We start from the raw sequence: 22,638 nt of genomic DNA, 5'->3' as shown, positions 1-22,638 counted from the left end.
TCTTCCCACACAAATTGGATTTACTTAGTCGGTGTTGCCTTGAGTCATACGACTTTCACAGGCACGGATGGGTAAAAAAAAAAAAAAAAAGAAAACACGACGCGCAAAAATGTAAGTTATCGCCTCTCTCCATGTGCCAACTTTGTCCCTGACTGCACCACCCGAAACACTCGCTGACTGTTCAGTCTAAAGGAGGATGCTTATTTAAAAAAAGAGAGAAATGTCTAAAATATCGCCATCTTATCACCTCATTATGACATTTTTTTGTTAAAAAACCCCCTCTCCAAACACTCTAGAGCACACAAAAAAACTGTTGTAAGCTCAGAACTCGTTTTCCCTTTCCGTCTGGATTGTCACAAGACTCGAATCATGTGATGCGCTCCGGAACGCCTATGTGCGGAGAAAGGGGGCGCGTTCGAGCAGATCACATTAAATGTTTGTCAAGTCGGTGACCAAAGTCTGTTGCATTCTGGGTGTACAAATTGTCTGACTTGTGCCTATGAAGTTTTGACTGCAAGTTTTTGCAGTTGTTCTTCGCCAACTTCATCCTGCAACCATCGCCTGCATTGTCAACCAATCATTTGGATGTTGTTGTTTTTTTACCCATGCAAACGTGTTCAAAGACATGACTGAAACAGGAACCTATTTAACAAGTTGTGCGTACAGGTGATATACTATAAAACTTCAATTAATAGCCCGGGTGTTTATTTGCTGAAATTACTGAACACAACAGGTGCTTATTTGAGCTAGGCACACTGCTTTTGCATAGTTAATTGTTTAATTCCAGCATTCACGTCTTAATATCCTGCGCTAATGTGTTATAATTGACACACTGTGTCACGTTTTTTTTGTCTTAAAATGGCTCCATTTAAAAAATAATATAAAATAAAAATTCCTTGACTGAATAATTATTATCATCTTTGACTGTGCATTTTCGGCAGTTCTTACTTTCGCCACAAGAGGGCGATCGGCCGATTTCTGGGGGTCTGTATATCCGAAGTTGTTGACTTTTTTGTGCTTGTCAGCTGTTAGCAGCCAATGACTAACAGTTCCTTACTGTCTGTCGATAAAAGCAGATGATTGCCATCATTTTATAGAGTCCTTACTGATTTAGTTAATGTAACACATCAAACATTACACCTCAAACAATTCATGGTAAACTAGTAAACAATTAATTTAGACCTGGTATTTATTTGCTCTAATGTGTGAAGTTGCCCTGCTGGCTATTAAAAGGGACAGGTGACTATTTGAGGCTGTGTAATTTAAGTTTTACAACTTTACAAATAAATGTGATATTTGAGGTTCTCTCTCAGTAATTGACTGTACAATATACACACGCTATTATATTATGATTTCAGTTTATGATTGTGTGCTATGGGGGTTAGATACATGTTTATTACAACATTATAAAGAAAAACAATTTTAAATAATGGCAACACTGCCATGTTGATCTGAGCCTTGCTGTTGGAAAACCACATTAGTGTCCAACTTTCGGAGATGCACTTCCCAGACTTCACTCCTCGACTTTCGTCTACAGTCGGTTGCCTTAGCCCAGTGGTCACCAACCAGTCGATCTCCAAGGCATTTCTAGTCGATCACGGAACATTTCTGTTACAAACCCAACGAAAAAGCCTTGTGATCCTATTTTTTGTATTAGTCTCGGGCTGTTGGTGGTAGGTGCAGCCAATTCAGCTGCCCTGCGCGCCGGGTAGGCAAACTGTTGCCATTTCATGTGTCTGAAGGTACAAACTCTGCCTGGAGAGGAAATCAAGTGCACTATGCAACCGCTGGCCAATCAGATTGCTCAGATGATGGAGTCTGCACAGTAACTTAGGAGGCATTAAAGAAAGCTACAGCAAAATTGATACTGTGAGATTTCAAAACGTTTTAAACCATGACTATAGAGAGACTGTCAGCGAATACAGCAAAGAGCTGCTGTTTTTATAAGTGAGTGTAAGTTCTTACTCAGCACTGCCAACACTTTGTATTCAACACTTTTATAACCCATAAAATGCGCGTTTCCCCTGTTTCCACTCAGCGCTACAACAAGCAGTGCAGCAGTAATGAATGAGTAGGAAAGTGTATCTATAGGCTTTCGTTGTTGTTGTTATTATTAGCGGCTTGGGTCTTTTTTAATATCAAGGAATATTTCCCTTTCTCTGTTCATAGGAGTAACAACATGAATTTGTGCATGAGGCAGAAATATTGTGGTGCGACTCGAGTTTCGCCATCAGCTGGAAGACGGTGTCCCTTTTTGGTCAGTGTCAGTGGAGGAAAGGGATAGAGGAGGGATGTTGAGAGACGGACCATCAGTCTGCTGCTCTCTCCCTCCGCTGAGACTGACCATCAGATGCAGGCATCATCAGCCCAGTAAAATAAAAAGCTAATGATTTAAATGTATGCTCACTCAGCTGTGCCTCACAAGTAATACAACAATGGATCTATTACCGGTGTGATCATATACAGTACCTCACATTTTGAAATACATTTTTTTTTAAATGTCCGAACAACAATGCATTGGCAGGTAAATTCAAGCAAAGCCAGTAGGCGGTGATAATGTATTGGTCCTATAGCTTACTGCACAGCCTCATTGCTACAGTACTGTTTTTAATTGGTTAATGTTGCATAGGCGTACATTTTTTGAGTCATGTTAATAAAAAAATCAGAGCGGTAGATCTCGGCATGCATTTTGACTCAGAAAGTGATCTTGACTAAGAAAAGGTTGGTTACCACTGCCTTAGCCTTACCACTCAAACGCACCCAGCGCTTCTTAAAGTGGCAATCCATCAACATATAAACCTCCAGCGCTGTGCTGTAGCAAGAACTTCTCTCTGATTGTATTGGAAAATGTATGCATATTAGGCTATTATTTAAACTTTGTACTAAATTAGACCCACACAACCGTATTGGTTTATCTCACCTAAATCTACTTCTGCACAACAATTATTACATTCTGTATGACCAAATGTAACGTTAGGCATACAGCTCATATTATAATGCTTATGATATTTAGACATAATAGGCATGCCCTATTGAATTAATTGCATGCAGAATGGCAACACTAGGCCAATATCAAGGCTATATAGCCTTCAAACTCAACTCTGGACCTCGACGCCAGTTCCACTGCCTTTTTCTTGTGTTGTCACAATTCCTATTAAGATATTGATATAGCCTCCCAGTTTGATAAAGAGTGTAGCCTAAAACAAAAATAACTATCATGTCACTGTAGTAGATCACTAACAATAACAAATATTGCCCATGGTCTATTTAAAGGCATTAGGCATGCAAATATCGTGATTATGATAAATAATTATTGAGTCAACTAAAACCTACCTACTGTTTAATTATTTACACCTAACTTGTGCGGAATCAATAATTAATATACCGGTAGTAGGCTATATGTGCGCGTCTCTCCACTTCTCCGTCAAACAGCTGTAGCCGTCGGAAAAATATACAAGCCCACGCAGTTTGTCCAATCAAAAGACGAGATTCGGGACACCTGCAGAATGTCAGCCAATCCGAGTAACAGTTCCTCCATTTCCTGTTTGGATTCGGAACGAGACATTATACCTTCAGAATGGGAATAAAAGGCGGATAGAATAGGATAATCGGGTGGATGATTTGGCCCACTAAATGCAGCTAAACCTACAAGAACGGGGAAAGAGAGTAAGTATGGCTTTTGAACCTCTATATTGCTGTTGTAACGGAATATTGGATGATGTGTTCGGGGACAGGACGAAAGTGGAGTCTATCAAGTCAGTGACACTTTGCAGGACAGGACTAGATGCATTGAAGTTGTCATCACCTCAAACCACAGTCAGTGGCCGAAATATTCCTATTTCAATTTTCCTATTGATATTGAATTTCTTTCCAGGCTGGGGCGCCTCAACATGCATGGCAGGTGTCCGGTTTTAACGCACCTGGGTGTCTGATATCATGACGCGTCTTATCAGTGTCCATTGACAACCGTTGATCGGTTTTAGTTATTCAGGTGCAAGCCGCTCCTTACGCCGTTATTCCTCGGTGCATAGGCCATGAAATCCACATAACCGGGCTACTCTAAAATGTAAGCAGCCTGCCCACACCGTTAACAGCATATCATTGGGACCGATAACACATCCAATTTTCCCATTCCAGTATTTCTAGTGTTAGTGTTCCCACACGGCCGTGTTTACCGGAGATGAAGGCGACCACCTGTGGTAATTAGATGTGTGCTCCAAACACCTGTGTCCAGGCCCAACGGAAGAAGGCCGCGACAAACGTGTTATAACTGAAAAATACTGGAGGCTTCAACTGTGATAAAGCCGTTTAAAACAAGTGCACAGTAAGTGTAAATTTTGCATTTCTAAAATGTATTTTTGATATGAAAGTAAGTGGCTTTATGTTTCTAGAACCGTATCACAATTGAGTCAATTCACATGGCTGTTTTGGCTGCCAGAGCCAGTCTACCTCCTGAAACGGTAGGCTCGTCTACACTCCTTAAGAGCACATTCTTGGGCTAGTAGGTAGGCTACTGGAAAGAAAAAAACTGACTGTGTAGAAAACAAATCTGCTGACAGCTAAGCCAAAGATTTGTATAACTAACCCAAGATGGACCACAGACTGTCATTTCCAATGGGAACAAATTATTCATAGTGGGCAGAACCAAGCACGAGCTAGCGAGATCATATTGGCGTTTTCTAGCATGTATTTGCATCTTTCCGTTAGGGAACGCCTACTATGTGAAGCGCAAGTGTGCAATAACTCTTCAAAACTTAGTCCACTCTGTTCTTAACATATTTTAGTTTGTGTGAACAGAACTATTTTCTGATCAAATGTTTAATCAATGAAAAAGTTAGCAGAATGCCTGCCGAAATCCGTCTTCCTCCATCTTCTGCCACTGCCTTGGCTTCCTCACAACACCACATTTGGTGGTGAGTGGAAACACTGACCTCATGCTACAGATTTATACAACCGGTGAAACATCTGGCTCGTTATTCTAACTGTGGCTAATCTAATCCGTCCATTAAGTCTAGACAACGCTCAGCACAGAGCAATGTTGTGTTACGGTAATGGCCGGGCCAGTGTGGTGAGAGGATTATAAACTGCCCGTGTTTATCATCAGGCCCCATCATGTCCAGCTCGCTCCTATGGGCAGTGGACGTATACGGGAAGGTGTACAGCCTGTCCACCACCAGAGGGCGCTTGGAGCGTGACGAGGACACCCTCCTGGAGCTAAAGCGTGTTACCGCTGGACAGAGGTGCAGCTGGGGAATTGGCTGTGACCATCATGTTTACCTCAATATCGACCCTAGGGAGGTGCCAATTCACTATCGAGAGGAGACCTATGAGAACCAGGTATTGTGATAATGCCATTTCACCTCTGCCAATATTTACTTATTTAAAAATGTGTGTGCGCCTGCATATGCACATGCTTAGTGTCTGTGTGTTCAATTGTACCTTACAAAACTGTTTGTGGTTTCAGAGGTGGAACCCAGTGGATGGCTTCACTGACGTGCTGCTGCCCACTGACCGTTGGGCCTGGAGTGACCTCACAGGGGTGACGGCCCAGCCGCTGCACAGCTTCCTGTTGCCCTCAGACAGCTGGGAGTGGGAGGGGGACTGGTATGTTGACCAGGTCTGCGCTGGAGGAGACCCCACTGAAACTGGGGTGAGACACTGGAAGTTGGAACGCCAACTACTGCACAACAAGTCTGGGGTAGCAGGCTTTGAGGTGCTCAATAAAGCTATGGAGTCAAACGGTACCCTGTTCCCTAGTGCACTACTTTTGACCAGAGTCCTATAGGTCCTACTCAAAAGTAGTGCACTCTAAAGCCTTGGATTCATTAAAACACACTGCTGTTGATTGAGACGGGCCAACTGCTGACCTCTGAACTCTTTCACTTGTCAGCTTAATTGTGTGTGTGTGTGTGTGTGTGTGTGTGTGTGTGTGTGTGTGTGTGTGTGTGTGTGTGTGTGTGTGTGTGTGTGTGTGTGTGTGTGTGTGTGTGTGTGTGTGTGTGTGTGTGTGTGTGTGTGTGTGTGCTTCTGTGTGTTTAGGGCTGGGAGTATGCAGTGGACTTTCCTGCTAACTTCTCCAGAGAGAAGAAGTGGAACTCGTGTGTTTGTCGCAGGCGATGGATTAGAGACAGGATATACAAAGCCAGAGGCTCTTGGACCAAGGTACAGTATGGTGGCCCACAACATGACTTGATTTGCTCCTCTTCACCTAATTGTTAGCGTATGTCGTCCACCATTAGTTTCTGTGTGAGATCTTTTTCCGAGCCTGGTCTATTTGTCTTGCCAACTCGCGCGTGACAATGGCCATAGAATTTGGGAAGACAGCACAAACCGTTCTAGGACCAGGCTAGGAGATCCCCACTGAAGGCTACATGCACTCCTGTAGGTATTACAATACCTCCAGTGAATATACTCTCGTTTTAACAGTTCCTCTCCTGACTGAACCCCCTCAGATCCCCTTGGACCACCCCAAGCAGCCCCCTCTCCCCCTCAGTGACCTTAGCTGTGGAGGCTGGGAGATGAGCGACCAACCCGGGCGATATCACTTCCTGTGGGGTGTGTCCCAACAAGGACAGGTCAGTGTGGCTGATCCACCACAGGTTCTTCTGCTCTGTTTCCTGTGCCTTAATTCACCTGCATACAAACTGATTCTTCACACACATTAACAATACCTTTCAAATGTCATGTTGTTCACCTTCATGTTTTGTACGAACTCGCACACTCAGGCCTGCATATCTTAATGATGATAACCTAAAAACATAACATAGTCTCAAAGTGTTGGCAACTTGGTGCGGCGTCAAATACAGCACACTAGTACAGCACACTAGTGTGCAGTTCAAACATTTGGCCACTAGAGAGAAGCATTACTCCATCCATTGTCAATGCATTGCTTAACTTGGTCTTAGACTGTTCTTCCTCTTACATCCAGTCTTGATCTGCTATTCCAGGAATCTCTCAGCATACCATCCTCTGTAGGAATAATATGTGAACATATCTTCCATTTACACCACTGTAAATATAATGGACTGAGGTCAACAAATCTATCACTAGCCACTTTAAACAATGCCACTTTATATGTTTCATACTCTACATTAGTTATGTCATATGTATATACTGTACCCTTACCATGTACTGCATCTTGTCTATGCCGTTCAGCCATCACTCATTTATATATTTTTATGTAAATATTCGTATTCATTCCTTTACACGTGTGTGTGTACAAGGTAGTTGTTGTGAAATTGTTAGATATTACTGCATGGTCGGAACTAGAAGAACAAGCATTTCGCTACACTCGCATTAACATCTGCTAACCATGTGTATGTGACAAATAAAATTCGATTTGACTTACATCAGTGAATGTGAGACTTTCAAAGCAGCGGTTTTGTAAGTTTGTCATATGAGGTGCCTATATGCAAATGCTTTGCGTTCCTACCTTCACTAAATGTGTCATCTTTTAATTATCATCAAATTATAGTGAAAATCTGCACACACAGTAACTGAACTTAATTTGCATTTCAACCAGAATGTCTTAACTCTTGCAACCCTCAAGAGTTGCGTTAACATAAGTCTTGCGTGGGGATGTGGCCACACACTCACGATAGTGTGATAACAACTAAGGCCCAGGGAAAGCTGAGTTAAGAACAGTTGAGACTAACCGTGGCGGTGTTGCCTCCTCTCTCAGGTGTGGTTCAGGAGTGGCATCCTGCCACAGGTCCCCGAGGGCCAGTGCTGGGAGGAGGTGGAGGCCCCCAGGGAGGTGGCCCAGATCTCTGCCGGACCAGGGGACTTGCTCTGGGCTGTACTCTGGGACGGACAGCTACTGGTCCGCACAGGCATCTGCCTGGACAGCCCTACAGGTATGGGCTGATATTAGGTCCACACAACCATCTCCTAGTATACTGATGATATATTTGGCTATGTGTAAGGGATCATGTAGACACCGACTTGTATGATGTACCAGAGTTGGATGTGAAGCTAGGTAAAATTAGTGCTCTTTTGGCATATTTTACGCTTTGGTCCTATACGGCAGGTTTCCTCTAAAACCATTGGTAGTACTAGAGAGATTGGCAAACTTTGCTTCACAAGCTTTTGACTCGGAGTTAGAGAACCCTGTTAGGTCAACTTTCTTTTTGTTTGTCTTTTTATTGATTTTACTCAAACAATGACAGTACAAATAGTTTCTCTACTACCCTATCAGGTTCCTCATGGGTGGTGGTGGATTCTCCCCCAGTAAAGGAGGGTGGAACCATCCATGTTGCTGTGGGGGTCAGCGTGGTGTGGGCCATCACTAAGGACTACAAAGTGAGACAACATCCACCCCTTCCTGAACTTGTCTCCTAACCAGGAAGGATACTGGGCCCAGTTGTAGTCTGTAGAGCAGTACAGTAGCCTACCCTACAGAGCAGATCTATAAAGTGTGTGTGTGTGTGTCCAGGTGTGGTTTCGGCGGGGGGTGAACTCCCATAACCCCTGTGGCTCAGGATGGATCAGCATCGGAGGGGAGATGATGATGGTGGATGTGGGACTCAATGACCAGGTGAAACAACACAGGGGATTTATATATTATATTATTTTGAGATTACTGATGTTACTGTCCCCACTAAAACAAAATAATTAAATGCATGTAATTTTGTCCTTAACCTTTAACTGAAATACTGTAGAATTCCATTGCTTCCCATGGAGCACTGTTCCTACTGGGGAGTACCAATATGGCCGACCGGTGGCTTCAAAGTCTCTCAATGGCCAATACATAGCACCAGCAATCCAGGGTTTATATACATCATTGCACAACACACATCAGGACAATTTTTTTTTTCTGGTATATTTACATTTGTAATGATCAGTATCTTGTTGTCCTATTTTCTAAGACTTGCTGGTTCTCCTCTCTTAATGGAGAGTGCTGGTTAGAACCTTAGAAGATATGTGTTTGGCAGGGGGCTCTCATCCTCTCTGACAACCGAGTTCTGATTACAGTGCCATTCTCTCATGTCTGTTTGATGATTAAGCATAATTAGATCCTGCACACATACCATTCAAGTCCTCGTCTGCCCCTTCACCTCGTCCCCCTTCTTCCCTAGACCAGGTTCTGGCATTCCCAGCCTTGACCGATTCACATTTCCCTGGTGGTGTATTTCTGTACAGGGCTGGGCTGGAGTTGAATGGTGGAGGTTGAAGGGGCTGCTGGCCTTGTTTCCCTCTGCTGAGTCTGAGAGGAGTTGCTAGTACAGCAAACTCGCCCCTCTGCCCTCCAGTCTCCATTCTCTCCTCCCTGTCTCCACCCCCTCCTCCTCTCCTCTCCCAGGCTTGGGTGGTATCCAGCTTGTCATACCTTCATACTGACCTTGTCATACCTTTGTAATCCAAAGGTTAGCAATGCTAATAAGACAATTTAAAATCATGAGCGCATTGCGAACATTTTTATAGTCTCTGACCTAAAGTATTTGCAGGACAGACATCCCAGCTCAAAGTTATACAAGTAACAAAAAAATGCTACTCAGTTTGCTGTACGCTCAAAACAAATATTAGACAGCAAGGCTCTTGATCCAGCAGGGGATTCTCTGCTGTTACCAAGCAACGCTTGATTTTGGAAGAAGCTAACTAACTACTAAATTAGAAAAACAAATGCACAACTGCAGAGCATTTAGCACAGTGGTCACCAACCGGTTGATCACAATCGCCTGGTCGACCTCCAAAGCATTCCTAGTAGATCACCAAACATCTCTGTAAAAAACCCAATGATAAAACCTTGCTTTCCTATGTTTGTATTAGTTTCATGCTGTTGGCGGTAGATGCGCCTGATTCAGCAGCCCTAGTGCCAGGAAGGCAGCGTTCCCATTCTCAACCATTTAATGCGTCTGAAGGTAGAACTCCACCTACCTGGCAGTGTCAGAGGGCAAATAAAGTGCACCTGTTGGCCCACCTCTGGCCAATCAGATAGCACAGATGACCGTGTCTGCACAGTTTCCTCGCGCCAAAGACGGTTTAAAAGAAGCCTGGAACGCACAGCAAAGTTGCTACTGTCAGATTTTAAAACCATGACTAGCGAGAGTCAACGAATACAGCAAAGAACTGCTGTTTTTATGAGGAAGTTGTTGTTCAGCACTGTCAACATTTTGTTCAACACTTTTCTATAAGCCATAAAATGTGCATTCTCCCTACTTCCAGTCACGCTACAACCAGCACTGCAATGAATGAGTATCGCAAAGTTGCCATAAGCTTGCGTTATTATTAGCGTCTTGTCTCTTTTTAATATCAATAAATATTTCAATTTCTCTGGTCAGGAGTAACAAATTTGGTGCATGAAGCAGAAATAATGCAATGTGATTTAAGTTTCGCTATCAGCTGAAGACTGTCCCCTTTTCTCAGCGGAGGGAGGGGGAGAGAGGCGAGCGTGGAGGGAAATACCGCTGCCTCTCACCTGACTGACTGTCAAATGAAGGCCATCAGTCCAGTAAAAAAATCAAGCTAATTATTATACTCACTCAGCTGTACCTCACAAGTAATACAACAAATGATCTATTACCAGTGTGATCATATACAGTACCTAACATTTTGAAATGTTAGGTACTGTCTAATTTCAAAATGGTCCGAATTTATTCATTCAACTAGGCAAGTCAGTTAAGAACATTCTTATTTACAATGACGGCCAGGAACAGTGGGACAGATTTTTACCTTGTCAGCTCAGGGATTTGATCTAGCAACCTGGCTCCACTAGGCTACCTGCCGCCCCAATAACAACATTGGCAGGACAATTCAAGCATAGCCAATCAGCAGTGATGATGTATTGGGCCTATAGCTTATTGCACAAACCTCATTGCTACAGAACGGTTTTTAATTGGTTAATGTTGCAAAGGCTTACGTTAAGTCATGTTTTAAAAAATAAGGTGATCTTGACTCAAAGGTTGGTGACCACTGATTTAGCACAATTTAGATGGTTAACTGAATAGTTCTAAGATATCTAGCTGGCAAACTGTTAGTTGTGAATTTCATACATACTGTAACTAGATCACCTGGTTTGTGCTACACAGTAGTGAATAACTCAGGTATTTACTGAAAAATAGCTACAAATATTCAAATGTACTGGGGGGAAAAAAACCATCAAATAGTTATTGAAAAATAACTGTATTGAAAACCATCCCGGAGTATATACGGTATACTGCCAAAGCCTACCTTCTCCTGTCTTTCGTTTGTCTCCCCTCTCCTACCCCCCTCCACTCCTGTCTCCCCCCTCCTCTCTGAAACAGGAGCCTGTCTCCGCTACACTAACCAGGGGCCCCAGCCCAGCCTTATATATCCTTGGCCTATATTCTGGTGCCATATTGGACACAAGCTAATTTGAGTAGGGCAATACATCATAGCCCATATTTCAGTCCTGTCCCAGAGTTATGGATGCCACTTGTATTAATGGCACTAGGGTCAAATGGCCTTTTTAAAGTAGCACTTGACAGCAGGCCTTTGGGTCAGTCTATATTGGTTTTTACTGTATCCATATTGTATTTTTAATATATTATAATGTATTTTTTTACTGTAGCCATATTGTATTTTTACTGTATTTTGTTCAACTGTTCTCTGGCATATATCCAACTTGACACTCAACACCTTAGATTTATGCACCAACGCATCAATAGACTAAGTAACACAATAAAATAAAAGTCCCCATCAAAATCCGTCAGTTTATGCAAGAAATATCTGCATGGGCTGCGTCTCATTCCACCCGTCGTCCTTCCGCATCTGTGGCGGAAAGTGGTAGAGCTACAGCTGTGTTTGTCAGACCAGGAGACATGCTGAAAATCGGTCTTCTCGCCAAAACGTCTGTGGCATCCAAACGGTTTGGCCTATAAACTAATATGACCACTCTGTAGAAAGGGGAGACTCTCACGAACACGATGGTGTTCTTACAAGTGTCATGGGACTCAATGCTGATGTGACAACTTTTGTCTGTAGCGTCCAAACCGTTTGGGCTACAAACTACTATGACCCCACTGTAGAAAGGGGAGACTCTGATGAACATGGTGTCACGGGACTCATCTAAAGGTAACCCATAGAAATTAATGTAAGGATGGAGGTTGTTTTGTGCCAACAAAAATAGACTTCTAAGAATGAATAAGTAGTCCAGCCACAGTGGGGGGTGTGATGTTTACGATAACGCTTTATGTTTATGAATAAGCCACTGTAAATGCTTTATAATTTAAAGGTGTGGGGAGTTGGAGAGGACCGTGGGCTGTACTTCAGGAAGGGTGTCACCCCATCGGAGCCCAGTGGGAGGGGCTGGATACCTGTTTCTGCCCAATGGGGTCACAGCAAAGAGACGGTGCAACCCAGGTCAGTTACATACGGAGTACACACAGAGAATGCTCACTTCCCAGTGTTTTTGCATTGTATTAGATTTCATGTATTTTGTATGCTGACATCTCAAAATAAATATCCATGTAAATGGCCATATCATCTTGTAAATACCTGGACTCTCCTTCAGTTTCATAAACGGACATGCATTTCAAAGACGTGTACAGCGGTGCTGGCAAGACCAGCTAGATGGTCCATATTGGGTGGACCAGAATGTTTGGGTGGTAATTAGGTGTCCATGTGACACGTCTGGTAATTAGATTTAGCCACAGGCGTTGTATTTATTGCTCAGAACTTGGGGGGTGCCGGTTGGGGAATGCTGGTGTATATGTTCTTAAGACTACATTTATGCTTAACAATTACTGTACACAAGACGGAGATGCAGTTTTATTTGGATAGTTGTCTGTCATGTTACCAAATGATTTACTGAACTCTTTGGCTGTCAAAAACATACTGTATGTGTGTCTTTGTGAGTGGCGCATTTATACTCATGAGTGGTCCCCCCCCCCCCTTTCCGTCTCTGTTGTCCAGTGCTGGCTGTGAGTTCGGGGGACAGGTGACCAATGCTTCCCATGGCTCTGTTCTGACCTGCGAGGACTCAGGGGACACAGAGCTCCTCACCACCACCCCAAGGCCACAGGATACCCCCAAAGCCTTCATCCCCACCAGCGACAGCTTCATCTCCAGCCTGGTGGCTGACCGTGAGCCCCTGAGGACCCCCACACCCTCCCCCAAAAAGCCACCCCAGGGGAAGGACGGCGAGGCCACCCCAGCCCTGATGTGCAATGTGGACCTGGAGGCAGCTCAGAGCCCTCAGGGAGAGGCATCTTCTCTAGGCAGGGCAGGGGACATGGGACCCCCCACCTCAGTGGCCACCTACCCCCTGGGTCTGGAGCCCTCTCTGGGTTTAGGGGAGGAGGACGGGCCTGTATGGGCCTGGATCTCTGGCGGAGGCTGTGACGTGGACCATACAGCTCAGATGACCTGGCTCAGGCCTGCAGGTACGGAGGAACACTCACCAGCCTATCAGAATTTTCAGACCACTACCTAAAGTATGAAACGCACCGAGAATCTCACTGCTGATAGACTGCCGATAGGTACTTATCACAGTGGGAGGCCATTCCTTCTCTTGCTAGAACAAAAGCGGTACCTGCTGCGTGCTGACCCGGTAGTGAACCTACCAATTCTACTTTAGAATCACAATGCTCATCAGTAGTCAACAACTTGACTTTGAGCCAATCAGAGAGCACGAACCCTCATGTGGGAGAGCCAACAAAAAAACGTCCATGGATGAGCCGCTAGCTGACTAGTGGAGGCTGTTCAGCAGGATAAATGTCCCAAAAAAGTAAAACCTGCAATGTTTTGTAGGAGCTCGAGGTGAGACGCCATCCGTCGGCGCAATCTTAGCCTATGTTTAGCTAGCTAGTGAATATGCTAACGCTAGCTAGCTAAACATTTGGCTATGGGCTGGCAGTATGGGATTATGGAGAGTGAATTAAATAATTTATTCGTCATCTTGCTAGGTAGTGTTTGTGAACACTTAAAGAGATTGACTGCCGACACTGTTCAGAGGTGCTAAGTTCTGTCGGCAGGTAAACGTTTGACAATACTACCGGTGTCTGAGCTCTACCTAACTTTACTTAACTAATTAAATAGGGGATTTCTAGGAGTTTTTCCTGGTGAAGTCACATGGTTAAGGAAAAATCCTTGTCCTGATATCTCTCAAACTCTTAAATCACCTGTTTATTCTGTCTGTTATCTGTGTGCACCAGACCCATGCTCCACTGCCCTGTCCATCGCCCCTGTTGAACCAGAAGCCTCGACGGCCAGGAAGGCAGAGACCACCACCAGTAAGGAGCCAGCGGAGAGAAGTGCGGTAAGACTTCACGTTCTCAGGTTTAGTCTTGTGACCAACTGTTAATAGTTTAACATCACTGATCATTTTTTTAGGAGTCTGAGTCTGCTGAGGTGGTGCTAGAAGTAGGGACAGTGACTTTTAAATGGAGTTGTCTAATGAACACTGTGTACGGGTCAGTCTGTGTGGGTGAGGAAGGGCAGCATGCGCTGGTGGAGGGACTGGAAGCCCTATCGCTGGGTGGATGTGGGCGTGGCCCTGGAGCAGTCCACCAACGTCAATGGCAAGAGGGATGCCATCTTCTTCATCTACTTCACCCAGTATGACGAGAAGAAGGTGAGGGAGACTCAATGACACTCAAATTCCTTAAACATCCATCTCTTCATTGAAGTAATCACTGAATAGAAATGACTGGAGAGGTGAAAGCCATGTTGTGGAGCTTATGTCTTTCTCACCTACAGTATCTAAAGACTCAGAATATACCGCTATGCTACTGTACTGTTTTGAATTGTGCCATTTTCATTTCTAGATTGGTGGTCAGAATGTATCCTCTCTCCCTCCATTTCTCTATATTTCTCAGTACCTCCATGTGTTTATAAGTGATGTGACGGTGCTGGTTCCTGTGCTCAAGGAAAACTCCCATCATGCCTTTGCGGTGTACACGTCAGATAACACAAAACAAAGATGGCCGCTGATCCTGGCTACACAGACTGAGAAGGACATGGCTGACTGGGTAGGTCTGGAAAGGCCTCCATTCAGATATAAACAGCACACATAATGTTTAGAATAGAGACTGGATAGATATTCTAATGGCATTTTATTTGTTTACCTATGTTTTTTTTTATTTTTTAATTCAACACATTTTACAACAGCCTTCAAGTTAACTTTGCAATTGAAGTAGCCTTGCCAGAGATAAGAGATTAGGGTTGTGTCCCAAATGGCACTCTATGGGCCCTGGTCAGAAGTAGTGCACTACATAGGGAATAGGGTGCCATGTGGGGTACAGCCGCAGTACCTATCATAAGAGAGGATACCAGATACTCTAGAAAGTTTCACTGTTATCCACATGCAATGTAAAGCCTTTACCTAAAACCACTTAGTAAATGTAGTCCAGTAATATTACTATTATCCATCTGGACTGTAACATTGGCCATATCTCTGAAGGGGTGTCTTTGTCTTTCCTGTGCAGCTGTCCCTGTTGGCTGGGTGCTGCTGCGAGGCCAGAGGGATCAGGGGAACCCCCTCCCGACAGGCCCTGTGGTCAGTCACCTCCAAGGGGGACGTGATGGTCCACGAGCCCTCTCCCTGTCTGGAGGCCCCGGCACACACCTTGCCCTGTGACATGATGTGAGCTTTACCTCTACTGACACGCCACGCTCTGAGCTTTACCTCTACCGACACGCCACGCTCTGAGCTTTACCTCGACCGACACGCCACGCTCTGAGCTTTACCTCGACCGACACGCCACGCTCTGAGCTTTACCTCGACCGACACGCCACGCTCTGAGCTTTACCTCGACCGACACGCCACGCTCTGAGCTTTACCTCGACCGACACGCCACGCTCTGAGCTTTACCTCGACCGACACGCCACGCTCTGAGCTTTACCTCGACCGACATGCCACACACTTATGTTTCTGTGTCTCCTCATCACTCAGTTCTCTCTCCTTTTTTCATCCTTGCTCTTTTCATCAATGACATGTCAAGTGCTCTTTCTACCATGCTCCGCTCTAGCGCCCAGTGCAGAGCAGCCCCTTACACACGAACATGTTCCTCACTGCTTTGAAGCCAACCAACCATGTACCTCTGTTCTTGCACTCATATAGCTAACACTTGATGTCCACTGTTGTTTGGCTAACATAACTCACCTGATGTCGATCTATTAGCTACTACTAACCTGCTAAAACAATTATCTTCTCTCTGGTAATCTTAAGCATAGTTCTAATTTCTGTCTTATTGCAAACAATTGGTGCTAGTGTCTCTGTCTCTTTTGCTAGATGCTAACCACAGGTGAGTGGTGGCACCTTAATTGAGGATGACAGTCTCATACTAATGGCTGGAACGGAATAAGTGGAATGTTATCAAGCACATGGTTTCCATGTGTCTGACACCACTCCATTCCAGATATTACTATGAACCGTCCTCCCCTCGTCAGCCTCCTGTGATGCTAACGCTGTCTGGGCGCTAACCGCTAGCTGTACTGTCTGGTCCTGGTACAGGTTTTGGCTGCAGGTCCCTGGCCACCTGCGCTGTGTAGAGTCTAACAGTCTGGGTGTGGTGTGGGGGATCGGGTATGACGGCACCGCCTGGGTCTACTCTGGTTCGGGCAGCGCTGCTGAGGAAGAGCCCCCTCAGGGTAATAAATGACCCCACAACTCAGTCTTCCAGGCCACCACAGGCTTGGGTTGTGTTCATTAGGCACCAAACGGATGAACAGACTACCCAGACTTGTCCAATAAACACTTATTTTCAATTTACTTTGCAAAAAAAAACAATTTCCCCATAATGAACATGCCTGTGATGGTTTTCAATCACTTCTTCCATGTAGCTTAAGTCATTCATTAACCTTAATTAAAGATGAAATCCAGCAAACACTGAGTGTGGTTCTTGAGGACTCAAGTTGTTCACCCTGCCTTAGACCGTGCCTTTGCTAGTCCACCCTGCAGGCTTCTTTCATCTTTCCACTTTAAGCTTCTTTACCTTCAACCTACAGTAGGTTGACGTTAACAAAGATTACGACAAGTTTTGATTCCATATGGAAGCTTTTAGAAAATAAACAGTTATGGGATATTGGAGTCTTCTGTTTTAACCTTTGCCATCTTCAACCTGCTTCTACAGTCAAATTACAAAGTGTTATAGCTAATGTGTATTAAAATTAACTAACTCCAGGTATAAAGTACTGTATTAGTGAACCTTCCAGCTAGAGAACTAGATAGTCAATGGCCTTATTACTGATGAATAACTTACATTAGACTTATTATAGCAGAGTTGTGCGTTTCCTCTGTTTGTAGGAGACAGGGCTACCCTGCACACACAGACAGATGGAAGGACTGTGTACATCTATGAGAACCAGCGATGGAACCCCATGACCGGATACACAGACAAGTACTACGATCTGCCTCACGTGACTGTTGGCTGGGTTGTAATAATATGTCCTAGACACTTCCTACTGCTCCTCTACAGGTCAGTGTGTGTAATATACACTGTGCCACCCTTGCAGGCTTCTCCCCACAGACCGGTTCCCGTGGAGTGATGACAACGGCTTTACAGAGTGCACCAAGTCCACCACCCACCCACCCTCGCCTCAGTGGAGCTGGGTAGGTAGTCCCTGAACCCCCTACACCCTCAAACCTCTTATTAAAACTAACACACAGTTCAATGTTGTATTTAATGAAACTGTGTTGAGTTGTTAATGTTGTACTCTCCATCTCAACATGAAACATGCCTCTGCTTTGCCAGGTGACAGAGTGGGCCGTCGACTTCGCTTTCTCAGGAGGGACAGACAAAGAGGGGTGGCAGTATGCAGCAGACTTCCCTGTGTAAGATGCATATGTCCCTTCATATTTGATCAACCCTATATAATGGTGAACACTTATCTTAGAAAAAGTAAAGTGTGTTGATTGACTGTGTTCTGTGTCTCTGTCATGTAGGACGTTTCATGGCAACAAGAGCCTGAAGGACTTTGTCAGACGTAGGCGCTGGGTCAGGTATAGTCTCACTCACTCAAACATTTCATTAGGATGATGATGATGATGATTCTTGTTTCCACACAGGAAGTGTAAAATCACCCTGACTGCCCCGTGGCAGGAAGTCCCACCCATCCCCCTAAGTGACATCACAGTGTTGCCGTGCCTGGCTCAGAGCAGTATGGAGCAGGTCCCAGTCTGGGGCCTCAGTGACAAGGGGGACGTCCTGTGTCGCCTGGGGGTCACCCCCCAAAACCCTGCGGTGAGGAACACCCCCCAAAACCTACAACCTGGGACTTTAACCAAAGACAATCATTACTACATCACAGAATAACATCCTCTTTGCTTGAACAAACATGCTCAATGGTATTCTTCTATGTAAGAGTTCAGCACCCTCTTCAGTCTTTTTTTTACAATACATTCTGACCAAACCTCAGCATCCAGCTTTCTCACGTTCCCAATTGAATACGTTATGAGTCTAGGATGTAGACTACAAAAGTATATGGACACCTGCTCGTCCCCCTCATTCCAAAATCATGGGCATTAATATGGAGTTGGTTACACCCCCCCCCCTGCTGCTATAGCAGCCTCCACTCTTCTGGGAAGGCTTTCCACTAGATGTTGGAATATTGCTGCAGGGACTTGCTTCCATTCAGCCACGAGCATCAGTGACGTCGGGTGTCAGGCCTGGCTCGCAGTCTGCGTTTCAATTCATCCCAAGGTGTTTGATGGAGTTGCGCTCAGGGCTCTGTGCAGGCCAGTCAAGTTCTTCCACACCAATTTTTACGAACCATTTCTGAATGGACCTTGCTTTGTGCACTGGAACATTGACATGCTGAAACAGGAAAAGGCCTTCCACAAAGTTGGAAGCACAGAATTGTCTAGAATGTAATTGTATGCTGTAGCGTTAACATTTCCCATCACTGGAACAAAGGGACATAGCTCGACCCATGGAAAAACGGCCCCAGGCCATTATTCCTCCTCCACCAAACTTTATAGTTGGCACTATGCCTTTGGGCAGGCAATGTTCTCCTGGCATCTGCCAAACCCAGATTCATCCATCAGATTGCCAGATGGTGAAGCATGATTTGTCACTCCAGAGAACGTGTTTCCACTACTCCAGAGTAATGGCGGCGAACTTTACACCATTCCAGCTGATGCTTGGCATTGCGATCTTAGGCTTGTGTGTGGCTGCTCGGCCATGGAAACCCATTCCATGACGCTCCAGACGAACAGATCTTGTGCTGATGTTGCTTCCAGAGGCAGTTTGGAACTCGGTAGGGAGTGTTGCAACCGAGGACAGACGATTTTTACGTGCTTCAGCAGTCCCACTCTGTGAGCTTGTGTGGCCTACCACTTCGCGGCTGAGCCGTTGTTGCTCCTAGACGTTTCCACTTCACAATAATGGCACTTAAAGTTGACCGGGGCAGCTCTAGCAGGGCAGACATTTTATGAACTGACTTGTTGGAAAGGTGGCATCCTATAACAGTGCCACGTTGAAAGCCACTGAGCTCTTCAGTACGGGCCATTCTGTCTTTGTCTATGGAGATTGAGTACACAGCCATGCAATCTTATACACAGGTCAGCAACCAGTGTGGCTTAAATAGCTGAACCCACTAATTTAAATGCATGTCCACAACTTTTTGTTGCTAATACTGTAAATATGTTTTTATGTTCTATTACATTCTGTGGTGCTGTCCTGTTGATTGTTCATGCTCTCTGACCATACCATCCCAGGGTTCCTCGTGGCTCCACGTGGGTACTGACCAGCCCTTCAAGTCCATCTCCATCGGGGGAGGTCACCAGGTGTGGGCCATTGCCAGGGACAGAGCTGTGTTCTACAGGGGCTCAGTGTCCGCCAGCAACCCTGCAGGTGAGACCCAAATGCTGGAGAGGTCCTTCTGAGATGCTGTATAGATACAGATGGCCTATAGTGCTCTGACTGAAATACACAACTACTAATACATTTCTCTTTGAAAGCACATAATGGCCTGTTTCCTAGACACAGATCACTTAAAGGCTAGTACTGGACTAAAAAGCATACCACTCATTACACTCCATTCCAGGTGGTGTCAGAGGAAGGCCCTAAAAATTGCCAAACACTCCAGCCACCCTAGTCATAAACTGTTCTTTCTGCTACCGCACGGCAAGCGGTACTGGAGCTCTAGGTCCAAAAGGCTTCTTAACAGCTTCTACCCCCAAGCCATAAGACTGCTGAACAGGAACCAAATGCCCCCCCCCTTTTGTTTACACTGCTGCTGCTACTCGCTGTTTATTATTTATGCATAGTCACTTTACCCCTACCTACATGTACAAATGACCTCGACTAACCTGTACCCCCACACATTGACTCGGTACCGGTAACCCTGTATATAGCCTCGTTATTTTATTGCTGCATTGCTGGTTAAGGGCTTGTAAGACAGGTCTACACTTGTTGTATTTGGCACATGTGACAAAGAAAATGTGATTTGATTTTCAATTGAAAGTACGTTTAAGTCCAGGACTAGGTGTAATCTGTTTCCCATTTCCTGGTCCGTACTGAACCTAATTGTAGTTAGTCAACTAGTTTTAGTTGTTCTTTGTCATTGTCCTGCAGGAGAGTGTTGGTACCACATCCCTTCCCCACCCAAACAGAGCCTCAGACAGCTGGCTGTAGGGAGAACCTCGGTCTACACCGTGGACGAAAACAGTGAGTAGCCACAACCTGTGGGTCAGCTCTTTCAATGCTTGCTTTGCAGGAGAGCTGCTCTCTGGTAAGTCAATGAAGGAATGTATTTCATTGACGGGGACAGTGTAAATTAATCAACATCAATGTAAATGTGCCTGGATAAGGAAAACGTATATCTCCAACTGCACTTTCAGCCGTAATCCTTAGATGGATTAATCAACAAGCAGGATCAATGTTTCCTAACTAATGGAATATTTAGGAAACTCTCCTGACCGCTGCTCTCCCCTGCTGTGTGTGTGTGTGTGTAGGTAACCTGTGGTACAGACAGGGCCTGACTCCCAGCTACCCCCAGGGCTCAGCCTGGGAGCTCATCTCCAACAATGTGACCAAAGTCTCAGTAGGACCTCTAGATCAGGTCAGTACACTGCCTTTTTTTTTGTGCTAATTTTAGTGGCAAGTAATTTAACTTATTTTATACTTCAATACCTGGTCCTGTGGTGTTGTCCAGGTATGGGTGATAGCAGACTGGGTCCCAGGCTGCCCCAGTGAGCTGTCTGTCCCTGGAGCTGTCTGTCACAGGCTGGGGGTGGGACCTATGCAGCCCAAGGGCCAGTCCTGGGACTACGGCATCGGGGTGAGTCATTATTGGTAATGATTTGATGTCTGCGCCAAAGACATTGGCCGTGTCCCAAATGGCACCCTATTCCCTATTTAAATCACTACTTTTTATCAGAGGCCTATGGGCCAGTCATTGTACAGTATCTGAAATACCTCCGTTAGATGGTAATGGAAGAGATGAAGACATGTAATGCCACGTTTAATGTGAGGAACGCTGTCTTTCAGGGAGGATGGGAGCACATCAGTGTGAGAGGGAGCTCTACGTGCCACCCCGGCCCTTACTGGATCCACCCCCCGTAGCCCACTCCCTACTGACACCACCCCCCGTAGCCCACTCCTTACTGACACCACCCCCTGTAGCCCACTCCCTGCCAGGTTACCTTTGTCACAGGAGAATGGGAACTCTGTGGGTCTGTAGGGCCCCTACTAACCTGCCCCGTTCTGTCATCTCTACCCACAGCCCTGTGTGTCTGATTCCATTTCCAACCTTGGTTGCACATTTTTGCTACAACCCAGCACAAACATGGTACTGATGGTCTAAATGTAAAGACCATGAATTGGTTGGATATTTAAATCACTTAGTGCTAGGCTGAAACATGTTGGCCACCTTTGACCCACCACTGGAAGTAATAGTGCTTCTGTCAGTTTTCATCCAGTCCATTCATCCATTAGTGGCAGGTGCTAGGAGAAGTGGAACAGAGCCTGTCCCACACCAACACACCGACTGCCTACGCCACTCCCTTGGACCTCCGTGTAGTCTTGCATTCTATGATTTTGTTTTGGTTTTCTCATTTGCCTAGTTGACACACACTACCTTTTCATCAAGGTCTATGTATGCTTTGGAATTTATTTTTTGGGGGCTGTTTGGCCTGCAATAGCTTTTTCTTCAGAACTAAAAAGATCAATTCTAGTCAGCTCTGGGCTTCCATGACAAGGATTTTATCACTGTCAATTTACAACCAGATTTTTCCTAAAATGGTAACATCAAGGGTAGTAAATAATACGGACCTGAATGAATAGCATCTATTTGGTGTGTTATGCATAGGACCAGGAGTTCGTTCTGCTCAGGTCACATGATCTGCAGAAGCTCCAGGCTCCAGTATCCCTGGTGGATTACTTCAGTATTCCATGCGGATACTGAGGCCGGGATTCAAACAAATAGCACTGTGCCTGCACTACACTTGACTTAAGATCATTTACTGGATGTTTGGCGATTGCATTTTGTAGTGATGTCAGCACACTTCCTTTTGTTTGAATTCCTGTCTGAGTTTGCTGTGGCCTTGACTGTTTGAAGCTGTGAATGTCCTCTTACAAGGACAGAACTGAAATAAATTCCAAAACAGCTCTGCAACCTTGGGTGTTCTTTGTATGGGCCTGGAGTTTCACTACACTAAAGATGTATTAGTACACCTCTACAAACGTTATGTAAAGAACCTATAACATTTCTACCAAGATAGGATGGATGATTAAC

At 45.0% G+C, this 22,638-nt stretch overlaps 1 protein-coding gene across 6 annotated transcripts; it reads left to right on the top strand.

The window, feature by feature from the left end:
- Positions 1 to 29: 29 nt before the first annotated feature.
- On the top strand, positions 30 to 22,518 carry LOC115171692 (tectonin beta-propeller repeat-containing protein 1). 6 transcript variants are annotated; one of them, XM_029728737.1, is made up of 26 exons: positions 2,605 to 3,666; positions 4,235 to 4,324; positions 5,105 to 5,337; positions 5,465 to 5,650; positions 6,040 to 6,162; positions 6,453 to 6,575; positions 7,682 to 7,856; positions 8,198 to 8,301; positions 8,435 to 8,536; positions 12,194 to 12,321; positions 12,874 to 13,343; positions 14,115 to 14,218; positions 14,378 to 14,533; positions 14,778 to 14,930; positions 15,387 to 15,544; positions 16,415 to 16,551; positions 17,207 to 17,300; positions 17,416 to 17,512; positions 17,655 to 17,734; positions 17,846 to 17,902; positions 17,969 to 18,143; positions 19,619 to 19,754; positions 20,478 to 20,570; positions 20,858 to 20,964; positions 21,058 to 21,183; positions 21,393 to 22,518. In XM_029728737.1, exons 3-26 carry the CDS (start codon positions 5,113 to 5,115, stop codon positions 21,465 to 21,467), a joined length of 3,384 nt encoding a protein of 1,127 aa, XP_029584597.1. In that variant the 5' UTR covers positions 2,605 to 3,666; positions 4,235 to 4,324; positions 5,105 to 5,112; the 3' UTR covers positions 21,468 to 22,518. The 6 variants fall into 6 exon arrangements, with proteins under 6 accessions (XP_029584598.1, XP_029584597.1, XP_029584593.1 ...); XM_029728733.1 differs by having other exon boundaries at positions 4,147 to 4,324; XM_029728734.1 differs by having other exon boundaries at positions 4,138 to 4,324.
- Positions 22,519 to 22,638: the final 120 nt, after the last annotated feature.

Source organism: Salmo trutta, chromosome 32 (genome assembly GCF_901001165.1).
Source record: "Salmo trutta chromosome 32, fSalTru1.1, whole genome shotgun sequence".
NCBI lineage: Eukaryota > Metazoa > Chordata > Actinopteri > Salmoniformes > Salmonidae > Salmo > Salmo trutta.
Note: the sequence above shows the minus strand (reverse complement) of the source record. Positions and strands in the feature narration are given on the sequence as shown.

What these genes read in the sequence shown, in the direction of transcription:
- LOC115171692 (XM_029728738.1), top strand. Translation starts at nt 5,113, where the DNA reads ATGTCCAGCTCGCTCCTATGGGCAGTGGACGTATACGGGAAGGTGTAC. An exon ending in CCATCACTAAGGACTACAAA is followed by an intron (nt 8,302 to 8,434) that starts GTGAGACAACAT and finishes GTGTGTGTCCAG; the next exon opens with GTGTGGTTTCGGCGGGGGGT. An exon ending in CCCAGTATGACGAGAAGAAG is followed by an intron (nt 14,534 to 14,777) that starts GTGAGGGAGACT and finishes TATATTTCTCAG; the next exon opens with TACCTCCATGTGTTTATAAG.